Below are 12,563 nucleotides of genomic sequence, written 5' to 3' on the forward strand. Positions count from 1 at the left end.
CTCGCTCTGCTTGTGGAGCAGTAATTTGCCTCTGCTTTGAAAGAGACCGGCTGGCGTACGTTATAACTTTCTCATTGCCGAGTGTGGTGTGGTATGCAGCCATCTTGACGGGGTACAGCGTCTTTTGGCATGTGCATCTGCCCCGTGCTTATTGTACTTGTTACAGTGTGTGTGTGTGTGTGTGTGTGTGTGTGTGTGTGTGTGTGTGTGTGTGTGTGTGTGTGTGTGTGTGTGTTGGTTGGTTGGTTTGTGGGGTTTAACGTCCCAAAGCAACTTAGGCTATGAGAGACGCCGTAGTGGAGGACTCCGGAAATTTCGACCACCTGGGGTTCTTTAACGTGCACTGACATCGCACAGCACACGGGCGCCTTGCTTTTCGCCTCCATCGAAAAGCTGCCGCCGAGGCCGGGATTCGATCCCGCGTCCTTGGGAACAGTAGTCGAGCGCCGTAACCACTGCGCCACCCCGGCGGGGTGTGTGTGTGTGTGTGTGTGTGTGTGTGTGTGTGTGTGTGTGTGTGTGTGTGTGTGTGTGTGTGTGTGTGTGTGTGTGTGTGTGTGTGTGTGTGTGTGTGTGTGTGTGTGTGTGTGTGTGTGTGTGTGTGTGTGTGTGTGTGTGTGTGTGTGTGTGCGCGCGCGCGCGCGTGCGCGCGAGAACACCAAAAGGCGACTTCAAGGTTAAGCACCCACATGTAGCCGCGCGGTGCGACTTGCGCCCTGCATGGTGACACGTCGCATGTGTGTTCTTCAAGCAGCGTCTGCGCACGAGACCTTGATGTCCAATCGAGCGTCACCGTCACACATCGCTTGGCTTCATCACTCAAGCGGAGCGCGTCGGAGTCGTTTTACACTCAATCGTGGACGTGACACCCCCACTCCGCCGCCCCAACTCTTTTGCAGACAAAACGAAGGAAACTGGAACCCCGCTGACCGAGGAGGACGTATACGTCTGAAGGCATGGGACATAACAGCATGCGGACCATGCAGAGTCAGCTGGAGGCGCCTCTTCACAAAACGCCTGAGAAATCAGCGAGCGTCGTACATCATCTTCATGGCAACATGAGGATTCGCCACGGGAGGGATAAAGAGTCGAAAGGTCCCAATATATAAACTAGAATGAAAAGAAGTAAAAGACGTAACAAGCAACTGACAGACGCCTGTCAGCGATGTACTCTATTCGTGTTCCTGAGACCCTGCAGCTAAAACATTTTTCGAACGAACGCCACAGTTCCGCGACACCACATAGTCGGCTTGTGCGAGAATGGATTCACGGAGCTGTAGCCATATTTGAAGGCTTGGACCACCGTGTTATGGGGTCACATACGCTTGGCTTCAGTCTGCGTGCACGCTGTCAGCATACGTTCTCTTCTGACAGCATGAATCTGCGTAAAAACGCCGTGAATTTATCTCGTTTACATTTTTTTTTTCACCCAGATGCAACAGTGAATATTTCCAACACATTTAAATTTTGGAAGCGTTCCCATCATGATCACAAAATGTGTCCCTTAATTTGAAGCACTGCAAAGTGATTGCAAGATGACATACGAAACTCATACAAGCAGCGAGAACTTTGAGTGCTCATAGGGAGAGGGAAGGGGGGGGGGGGACATGCTGTGGTTTTATGGCACGCGGAAAACTCAACAGAACGTGCACGTAAAACAAACCGGTAACACACTGCGCGCTATCCGCAGGGCACACCATTGAGCCTAGCTTTTTCACTGAGGCGTATGCGCACCGTTGAGATGACGTTTAAGGAAGGCGCAGCGAAAGGATAGACATACAGACTGACCCCGAGGCGGTCGTAGAAGGCCATAACGTTTCACGGGCACCCCCCTTCCATTCCTCGGCGTGCCAGAGCACAAACTATACTTCCAGCTCGCCGGTCGGTGATGGATTCGGTCCATTGTCACGCCGATCCTCAACTTCGTTCAAAGCCAAGAAGCCAGGCCCGCAACCCTAAACTCCGGAAGCGACCGCGGTCTCGGTTGCCCAAGGCCTCGCCCGGTCGCGCTGCCAGCCCATTGTAAATTTCTCAAAGGGGTGATTCACATCCGCGTGTTTCGCTGACTATGCGGCAGCAGCAGCATCCAAGGGAGGCGGGCCACGGCGAAGAAGGACGCCGCCATCAGAGGTCGCCGCCCGCATTGTTCGCAGAGACAGTTGTTCCGACCGGCAACCCGAAATCAGAGCAGTCAATGGTCCGACTGAAGACGCCACGCGGGCCGATAGCAAGACGAAAAAGATCGCGGGACACGTGCACAGCCCCCGCCGATGCTAGCCGACGTGTCTCTCTCGGGACTGTCTTTACCTTGGCAATTAGAGGAGAGCGAGGTAAAAGCTGCCATTGCCCAGCAGACGGGGTGGTCGGCTGATTGCCGAGGTGTACGCGTGTCGTCGTGCCTGGTCATTACACCACGAACATTAGGAGGAGGGCGCGACCTAAGGTCACGTGACCTATCGGACGACGAGTAACATTTAAGAGAATTCCTAGCCCCTCTCTCTCTTCTCGGTGCTGCATCGACAGCGGGATCAGGCTCGCACAGAGTTGCTGGCAGGGTGCCGTGCTCCCCGTTCTTTGGTATTATGAGAAAATGGGTTCGCAGAAGGTGAAGCTGCCCAATCAGGATAACATTATCTGCATTAAACGTCCTACGACTCCACATCGATACGTGCGACTTGAACATCATAAAATGAATGTCATGCGTTTGACGTATACATATATATCATATTAGCGGTGACGATATGATGCATTCAGTCACCAGCAAAGCACCTGAAAGGCGCTTTTTAGGAAGCGCATGATGGCCCAGACACCGAAAGTCGCAACTATTCCGCGCTTAACTCGTGCACCGCCTATATAGTCGCACGTAAACACTGTACTATCCTCTTGGGCGATAAGACGCGCATTCAGGCGCCAAAAGAAGTGCTTGGTTATCCGCTGGTGGGCGCCATGAGCATCATTGGCCAAACGATGCGAATATCGGACGGCATCTGTATCAAGCGACAGGCGACAGAACGTCCTCCTGTGGACGGTTGCATTTGTTGATGTTTGTACAATAACTGCTAGCAAGTGAACAATCTCAGCGGATTATCTTTGAATGAGACAAAAGACCTCTGAGAGCAAATTCATGAGAACGCGTTACCGATTTTTACATCCCCGTAAATAATGTGCGTCACAGATGTTCATTTGACGAACATTAGAGCAGTTGCAAACATCGCAGAGTTAGGTTGAAAGGTTGGCGAATTTCGCTTGTTGAGAGTGAAAACGTACGAGTTGACCGGTCTATTATTGATTACCTATCGCAAAAAAAAAGGAAATGAACGGTACACTTTAATTATCACTCGACAACTCTTTCGTTCGTTCAACTGTCTATATAAGCGAGAAATTTCAGAAACGACAAATGCTTGAGTTTACCACAGTTCTGACTAACAACGCATCTTCTCAGCCAGCTCGTCGACAGAGCGAAAGAAAAGCTGGCAACCCTTTGCCAGGTTGCTGAGTATGCTTATAAGGAGCTTGCATGAAGCGATGCATGTTGGGTAATCCGCCATGATGATGTCGCTGGCAGCAGACGGCGGGAAGCGCAGCCAGGCTGAATGGAGCGAGTGCCTTGTCATTTTCGACGGTCCACCGAGCAAACAAGCGGCTTTTCGTGCGCTGTTCTTACGTGCGTGCAAGATCTTGCAAGATATCAGTGAGGAACGTACGCGACGACGCTCTGCCCGAAAAATCGGGCGCGCTAGGAAGAAAGGCAAAGCAGTGAGGCGAGGCTGTTCACGCCAGGCGCAGACGACTGGCTATAGTATGCGTCTGGACCTGTGGCCGCCCGTCAACATCGCCGACATTCATGACTCTGGCGAGTAGTTTGATACTTTCCCGGATTGGCGTCGATCTCCGTGTGTTGGCCCGTGCGAGCCATTCGTGTCGGCGACGCTAGAGGGATCCTTTGCCTTCCTGCATTCGTGCATACGTATTTTTGGAATTGTGAAGAACCCGCAGTCGGCCTGTTTGATCGCGCCAGCATCGTCTGCGCGCACTACGGTACCATGCAGACGAGGCTAGTGTGAGTGACGTGCTGCGTCGTCTGCTGCAAGCGACAACATCATGGCGGATCACCCAGCATACATCGCTTCATGCAAGCTCCCTATATCGCGCGTTTTGAAGCACGAACATTTGACGGTATATGTACTCCTCTTCGAAAAGCAGAGAAGCAATGCAGCGACTGCTATCTACGAGCTGCAGGTATCAACCGCACACTTAATTATACTCTTTTTGGAAGCTCCCTCTGCGAGATGGAATAAACGGGTGGTCAGATTTGCACCATCGAAATAGCTACAAGACGCCACGACGATTGAAACATATTCCCGCATAAATTACGATACCGCGATGTTACCTGTTAGTATTACGTATAAATTATGTAATTAAGTACTTAGAAGCCGGAGACAATTAGCCGACCAAACCGTTACATCACTGGCATGGTATACATGACACCATGCGGCATTGAAACCATATACTACAATATACCGTACACCATAACCCAACGCGAACCACATGTCGGCCGCGTTGAAAAAAAAAAAATACACAATTAATGTTTCACGCACCAAAAAGAGTAACAGAAATTACAGGGCGTGTTAACGTAGAGTACAGTGCGAAAGTCACATCCCAAAAGTCCCTTCACATATAGCTCCTACAAGACGGACTGGAAACGTGTAATGCTGGACACACCACGAAATTGTCATGTGAAGAGTCCTAGTATGAAAGCCCATTTTTCAGAAATTACTTCAATTCCAAACACATGACTAAGTATGTCATACACGGGGCTATCAAACGAAGAAATTCTCAGTATTTTGTCGCAACAATGCCCAAGCCGAGACCTCCCTACATCGCCACCTGAGGAAAAAACGCTGCAGCAGAAATTACGTTTGGTCTTTTTGTTACAAGAAAAGCAAAAAAAAAAAAAAAAAATGCGGACAGCAACTGCACCCGCAACTAGTAATGTCCATTTTCACTGATCCGAGGAAGAGTGGAAGCGCAACGCCGTGTGGAGGTTGCTTTGATAACGCACGAGTTTCAGAAGCCCTGCTTCCCCGCAAAGCGCACCTTCCTATGGTGAGATCCGGTCAAACGCCGCCAATTTAAACCACTATTTTTCTTTCGCCTCATCCTATGGCATGACTCTCAATATAAAGCACAGTGAGTGGTAGTTACCAGTGGGTGGGTGTCCAGTGCAGGATATACCCATTTAGCCGGCGCTGTTGAACGGTAAACTCAACTGAAAATTACTTCTGCAGTATTCGAGGAATGAAATTATAAGTTTGCTTGTCAAAACATGCAATTCCGGCAGGTATTACATCGGTATTACATCGATTAAGACGTTGCCGAACCGTACGTCGCACGCAGACTCAATCAGCTCCTCTTTGACGCGATCGGTCGCCGTACAACGAAGAGCACCACGCCGGCTGCGACACGATTGCCTCGAACAGCGCGCGCGCGCGCGGGCATGCACATGTTGCTGAAACTCTCGCAACTCACTTGGATGCCATGCTCCACCGTTGGCGCGGAAGTCCGAGTAGTGTAGAAAATCCGACAGAATGGGGGCAGTCACCGGGATGTCGTCGTCGACGGCGCTGGTATGCGTCGGGGAGGAAGACACCGTTATCCGCGCGCGCACGACTGCCACAGACAACACCGCCGAACTTTTTCCCAAGTCTCTCGCGTCCAGCACGCTTTCCAGCCGCCGCCGAAGCGCGCTCACGCTTCGTTCAAGCAAAGCGAAGCAAAAGCGTGCAAGGGAGTTGTCACGTGACCCTAGCCGCAGCCGGCGATTGGCCGACTTCCCGATGGGGGCCCGGCGCTGAACGTCGGCGGCAAATTGCGCCGCCGATGGAGAGGGACCGGGAGAGCAAGAAAATCAGAAAAAAAAAAAAAAAAAAAAATGCCGCGCGCGCTCAAGTAAAGATTTAAAACTCGTCCGGCAGGTCTAAGGACCTTACAGAAGGGGCGACGTTTCTTCCGTAAACCAGCGCATAGCCAGTGTAACCGAAGAATGAACTGCGTGGAGTCGCCGCGGGGAAAGCATTATTTCCCAGCAGTGCGTTCTTGGCTACGCCGCGCCATCTACACACCGCGCTAGAAAGTTCGGACGCGTTTCGACGCGCGCGAGGAGCCGTTCAGCACGAGCAGTTTCGCGTTTTTGGCATGCTGAGAAACGCATCCTGGAATGTGGGAATAAAAATAAGACTGAGAAATGTTGCACCTACGATACCAGCAACACTCGCTACCAGTAACACTCGCGTTAGTGGGCCACTGCGAGGCTTGGTATATATGTAATGCTGCAAAAAGGTGGCTAGTTGGTTTTCCATATTAATTTACCAGCGCACTGTAACACAAAACTGACAAAAAAAAAGGAAAAAAGAAGAAGCCGATCCTACGGAATGCTTTAGTGAACCATCGATAGTGTTGTTGACACAGAGTGAGATTGAGTTGTCTTAGCACCGCGATAGGAAGTGGTTATATAGGCGTTTCTGGTCCATGTTTCTTACCCTTTGTGCATTTGTTCTGTCATGTGCATACATATATTGAGCAGAAAAACGAATAACCAGTTGAATATTCGCGCTCGTTACCTGTATCGTGTCCCTGTCCTTTGTGATGCTCTATTCATGGGGTACGTCTCGGGGGCTCAGGACCCCTCTCCCTCACTCTTCCCTTGCTATGATGTAGGAGCGGCATGAATCCCCAAAACAGGCAACAATTTTTCTTCTCGTTGTCAGTGGTGGTCAGACAATTTCTTCTCTATTGTTTCGAAAATTTCCGCGTGATTTTCCGTAAGTACCATTCCATGATTTTCAGAATGCTAGACGGAAAAGCAAAAAGTCGGCATAACGACGCACAGGCTGCAAGAAAAGTGAGAAACTGTGCCCTCAAAACACGAGTAAGTCAAAAGCTCAGCTCCTAGGCGACGCAGCCACAGTCGGAAACATAAAGCAAAATCTCCACTCCGCTATCTTCACGGCTGAAGAAGACTGCTAGCTTCCAAAAATCTACAAAATGACTCTAAGCAGTGTTGAATCTTTATTCTTTTTTTCTTTCACACCTCCCGGGCTAGATAAGTCATCTAATTGTCGCATTTCGTTTTTTTTTTTTTTTAACTTTCATTCTATATCCAAGCAATTCTCTCTAGGCTGTTTGTTCACTATCATACTGGTGCGGTAAATACTTATCTCTAGTCCGACCAAAATGCAAAATAGTGGTTTCAGGAAAATATAGCGTACATTATAATTGTCGACGTTTCGTATGACTGTAAGATGTTTTACATCAGCAACCGTCATGCACGGATCGCTTGTTCCAGTTGTGTGTGATGAACTGAGCAAAAAAAAAAACACCTTTAAAATGATTTCTCCGCCCTTTGTATAAAAGTGAGTCATAAATTGAGCAAAAAAATGTATAAAAATATTTCTCGCTTTTTATAAAACTGCACAAAACAGGCCATTAGCCAATCTTTCTCCCTTCCTTTTTCTTTCTCCACCTGTGCTCGAATCACTAGATAGCCCCCTTCGAAGGAGTAATATTTAAGCCCTGTCCCCATGACATTAAACCTGCGACTAAAATAGCCGGCGAGATATGCGGCGAAGTTCCAACAACACGCCTTCTGCTGGTTGTGTAAGAGGAACAGAGTAAGTTGTCCCCACGACCTCTAACAGCGAAAACTATAATAGCAAAGGTTACTAGTTTGTTGACAGTTAACAATTAATTCAATATAGCAAGAAATGCATTAAATATATAATATGACAGCCTGTTAAATTCCCTGACGCCGGGTGGTATTTTCAGGGCTGTGACCGAGGCAGAAGTCTCCACTCGATGAACGCATGTACTAACGACATTTAGGAACACGAGGAAAAAAAATCTTCAAGTTTACTATATATGCAGAGACGTCAATCATTGGATTTTTATAGCCCTTCTTAGCAGCGTATAGACCTATATGTACCCCTGCGGACAAAAGTGAACGGAGCACGCTGTTTGCTTCTCAAAGTTTTCCCTCGTTGCACAGTTGAAACTGGCAGTCGTGATACATATGCGAATTTGCGAACCGGTAGTAGACGCCAGTGCCCTTTCACTTGGACGAACAGTTTTCTTGTCTCCGGTGCAGAAGGCGTAATTTTAATTTGAACGGAAAAGCGTGCTCCGTTTAGTTATGTCTGCACCTGTACTCAAGTGTTGACCTGCGAATCTATATAAAAAATTAACACTTCTCTTAAAACCTGAGAAGGTTTTCGTTTGACACTCTGGTAACTAAATACATGCAATATGTGCTGAAGTCAAAGAAGTTCATGCTTTTCTTAATTCAAGCTGTACATTTTGCTCCCCATTAAATTGATTCAAACCATTTCAGACAAATCGGGGATTTATGGAACCAATGTTTCAGGGAAGACCTCTTTTCACCCGGCGGTGTTTGGGGGCTTTCAATAGAGACATTTAGTCTCACGCTACCCGCTACTTTCCACCGCTACCGCGCAAACCCTGATTGGCCGCTGCGTGCCGTATCAGCCAACGTGGCGTCATCTATCGCCATCAGGGTGACCGGCGCATGCGTACTGACGCTCGCGCGGTATATAGGTGGTGGCGGTCAGCGGTAGCGCTAAACTAAACGTCTAATAAAGAATGACGTATCACGGTAATTGTAGTGAAATGGTTAACTAAACGACTAACTTATACTGCATGATCTGGAGGAGGAGGAGTCCACAGGTGGCGTATCAAGACGGAGGTGTTGCGCGCCACGAAAGCCTGGCATCAGCAGCAGCTGCGCCGGCAACATTGAATAAGGGGTGGACATTCAGCTTTCGGGACTGCAATCTCGGACGAAGTTCGTGCTAGGAGAGCAAGAGCGTAGGGATCCTTGTTTAAGCAGGTCATCATCTAGTTTAGCCAATTTTTTAAAGTACTTTTCCTGGATTTTTTCAAGTGTTCGAGTGACTCCCAAATGTCCTGATTTTCGTTTATCCTGGCAAGCTTGTAAAATTTCATCACCTAAAAGGTACAGCAATTACGGCGTATTGGAAGGCGGAAAAGATTTTCTTCACCAGGAGACCATCGCGCACACATAACAATATGGTAGAACACGCTTGACAGCTTCTGAGACAGTTGTACATGCACCGTTTAGATGGTGCATAATGTGGCGAAGTTCGGGGTCTGCAGATTGTCGTTCAGCGAGGAATATAATCGTTCAGCGAGGAGGTCATGAGGAATATAATCGGTGGGGGATCTACAGGGAACGCGAGAGGCAATCGGCGTCCGAGTGCTGGCGAACAGACTTGTACGTGACAGTTATGTCGAACTCCTGTAGTCGCAAACGCCATCTTACAAGGCGGGCTGACGGGTCCTTGAGGTTCACGAGCCAACATAGGGCATGGCGGTCAGTAACTACACTGAAATGTTTCCAATAAAGATATGGCCGGAATTTCGACGTTGCCCACACAATGGCTAGACAATCGTTTTCTGCGGCAGAATAGTTCGATTCAACTTTAGGCAGACGACTAGCGGAAGCGATGGCACGTTCCTGGCCGCCTTGTATCTGGACTATAGACGGCGCTTAAGCCTACGTTGCTTGCATCGGTGTGAAGCGCCGCGTCGGCATTTTTGTCGAAGTGAGCCAGAATGGGAAGTGCTTGTGGCGGCGTTGAAGCTCTTGGAATGCTCGAACTTGCAGTTCTTCCCACGGTTAAACGCTTAACTGTTTTCGCCATACGCATCAGGGGCTCGGCGAGTTGAGCGAAATCTTTGACGAAGCGCCGGTAGTAAGTGCATCAGAAGAAATCGTCGAACGGCCTTCTGCATGGTCTCGGGGCGGAAGGAAGTTGGCAATAGCTGTCGTTTTCTTGGGACCTGGCAGGACACCAGCGTGATTTACGACGTGCCCCAGGAACTTGAGCTCGGTGTAAGCGAAATTGTACTTCTCGTTCTTTAAGGTAAAGGCCCAGGGGATGTTAGGCCTGCAAAACTATTTCGAGGCGCCGAAAGTGCTCCTCAAAACATTGGGGCTAAGACCAAAACGTTGCCAAGGTAAGCGAGAGATGTCTGCTACTTGAGGTCTTCAGACTGTGTCCATAAACTGTTGAAAGGTTGCCGGCGCAGAACACAGACCAGAGGGCGTAGCCTTAACTCGTAGAGCCCATCCGGAGTAATAAACGCCGCTTTCTCTCGGTCCCTCTCATCTACATTTGCCTGTATCCGGATTCCAGGACCATCGAAAAGAAATATTTCGCGGAGCAGAGGCTATCCAGAGCATCGTCGATTCGTGGCAGCGGGTAGAAGTCTTCTTTGCAATTTTGTTCAGCTGGCGGGCGGTTATCCACGCAAAACCTCAGCGTACCACCATTTTTCTTTACAAGGACGACAGGTTCAACCCCCGGACTCCGCGTGGGCTGGATAACATCGTCGTGAAGCATCTCTTTTACTTGGCGAGTGACAGCAGCGCGTTCACTCGGAGACACTCGGTAAGATGTCTGCCTAAGACGGGGCACGGTGTCATCTGTAATAATGCAGTTGCTGCGTTCGATTGGGCCGTGGTTCTCTGCACCGCCGGAACCGGTTCACGGTGCGCTGCACCAAAGCGCTCGATTCACAGCGCTCCCTGCACTACCGTCCGCGATAGATTTTGGTGCAGTCGTGTACCACTCTGGTGCAAAGAACCACGGCACCCTCCGAAGAGGAGGTGAAGAAACGTGGTGCACGTGTTGACGGCGCTAGCAGACGACGCGCGCTGCCGATGAAATGCTTATAAACATCGATGATCTACTTACTATATAGGGACATTTTTTTCCCGTCGTCGATCCGGCGTCATTTTCCGTGAAAATGGCGAGTTCCTCTAGGGCCTCTTGTGACAACCTGAATATTTTCCCGAGTTCAAAGCTGAAATATCTAGCAACAGCGCTTCGGTTGTACGGGAACTCGGTTGCTGTTTGTCCGAACCAGTCGATCGGTCTCGGTCTGAACCACGATATGTATAATAACTCTGTTGCTGCGAAGGAAAGCACGGCGTCGGGTTCCTCGTCCTCACTGTCGGATGACTCTAGAAATGTCATAAACATGACTTCGACGATGTTGTCGTATCCATGAACTCGCGATGCACGACAATAGCCGCACCGCGAGAACTTACAGCTCACGGCCAACAGGAACAAGCGAGCAGACGGCAATTGGCTCGATTTAAAATGCCGTACCAGTAATGTGTGGCGCTGCTGATGCACTGCACCTGAACCAAAGAACTGAAACTGCACCTCACCGGCACCTGACTGGCGCCAGCGGAACTTTTTTCAGAATTGGTGCCGAGAACCAGTTGTGAATCGAACAGATCTAGTGCTTGGCGAGATCGGTTCTTCCAACACGCGAAGAATTAGAAAAGGTCGCCAGATAGCGCTGGAGGAGGTCTTTCGCTTGGTAATGCTGTGGTACAGTGATAGTTCACTGTAACTGCAGTTTAGAAAGCGCGAGGTTAATATGTCGGACTGTAAATCAGTGGCAGGCCTCTCCGGCTCGATTGATGACACCGTCACAAGACTAGGGGCGCTTCGAATGTCTGTGATACCGCAAATGTCAGCGACTACAGTCCCAGTGCTAAGATGCTGGTGCTCACCACCAAAATTCGTTAGTATGACATCTGCTACACCACTAGATCGTCTTCGAGGCGACGACTTCGCTGGCGACAGCAAGACTCCGTTCGAAAAGCAGGATCTATTTGCTCTCCACACATTCAGTTTCGCAGTGGCTTCGCGGCGACATAAGGCATCACACTGGAACGGGGCGGAATGCAGATCCGGATGATCGAGGGTTCAAATGAACAGAGCCCACCGGTCTCAGCCCCCCCCCCCCCCCCCCCCCCGAGAGCTGAAACAACAACAACAACAAAAAAAAAAAGGTGCACTTCGAGGTTTGATAAAAAAAATGTCATCTTCCTCGTTTGCCATGGTGAAAATTAGAGCTTAGGACCCTCTTAATTTTCTTTGAACCGGGCCCTCATTACTGTTAATCCGGACCAGGCGGAATGGTGGGGTGATCAGAGAATGTACAGGGTCATCCACTTCTAGCTATAACAAGGTCACTCCTATCAAAACAACATTGCGTCCGATGCAGGCGCGAAGAAAATCGATACAAGCACAGATGGACACGGAGACAAGCACAGATGGACACGGAGCTGGCAATTCGCATGGCCAGCCACTTAGTTTTACTGTATTGACGTGTCGGACGCAATGCCCTTTAAAAGCAGTGACAGTGTTATAGCTAGAAGTGGACGAGGCTGTACAGTGCTGTTGGTCGCTCTGAAGCACTGCGTATCGCGTTCTCGGTCGATAATGTCGCTGACCTGGACTGAATTGGTCAATACCGGCTCCATTTTCTGCTAAGAAATCCATGCCAAGGACTACGTCGCGGGGAACACTGGGCAAGTACGACCAAGTTTGCTAGATACGTTTCTTCTTATTACCTTAGACCTGCAAGTACTGGTCAGTGTAATCAAGTAGCCTCCGGCAGGACGAAGTTACGGTCCTATCCACGGCGTAGTTATCTTTTTCAGAGTG

At 49.4% G+C, this 12,563-nt stretch overlaps 1 protein-coding gene across 1 annotated transcript in view; it reads right to left on the minus strand.

The window, feature by feature from the left end:
• Window positions 1–5,723, minus strand: part of nemy (cytochrome b561 family member no extended memory) — a 162,127-nt gene extending 156,404 nt beyond the window's left edge. The window contains exon 1 of the mRNA XM_084594657.1: window positions 5,530–5,723. Within this exon, the coding sequence (XP_084450783.1) occupies window positions 5,530–5,540 (11 nt within the window). The 5' untranslated portion in view covers window positions 5,541–5,723. The remainder of the gene's footprint in view (window positions 1–5,529) is intronic.
• Between the last annotated feature and the right edge of the window lie 6,840 nt (window positions 5,724–12,563).

Source organism: Amblyomma maculatum, chromosome 2 (genome assembly GCF_055883805.1).
Source record: "Amblyomma maculatum isolate TAMU_Amacu chromosome 2, ASM5588380v1, whole genome shotgun sequence".
Taxonomy (NCBI): domain Eukaryota; kingdom Metazoa; phylum Arthropoda; class Arachnida; order Ixodida; family Ixodidae; genus Amblyomma; species Amblyomma maculatum.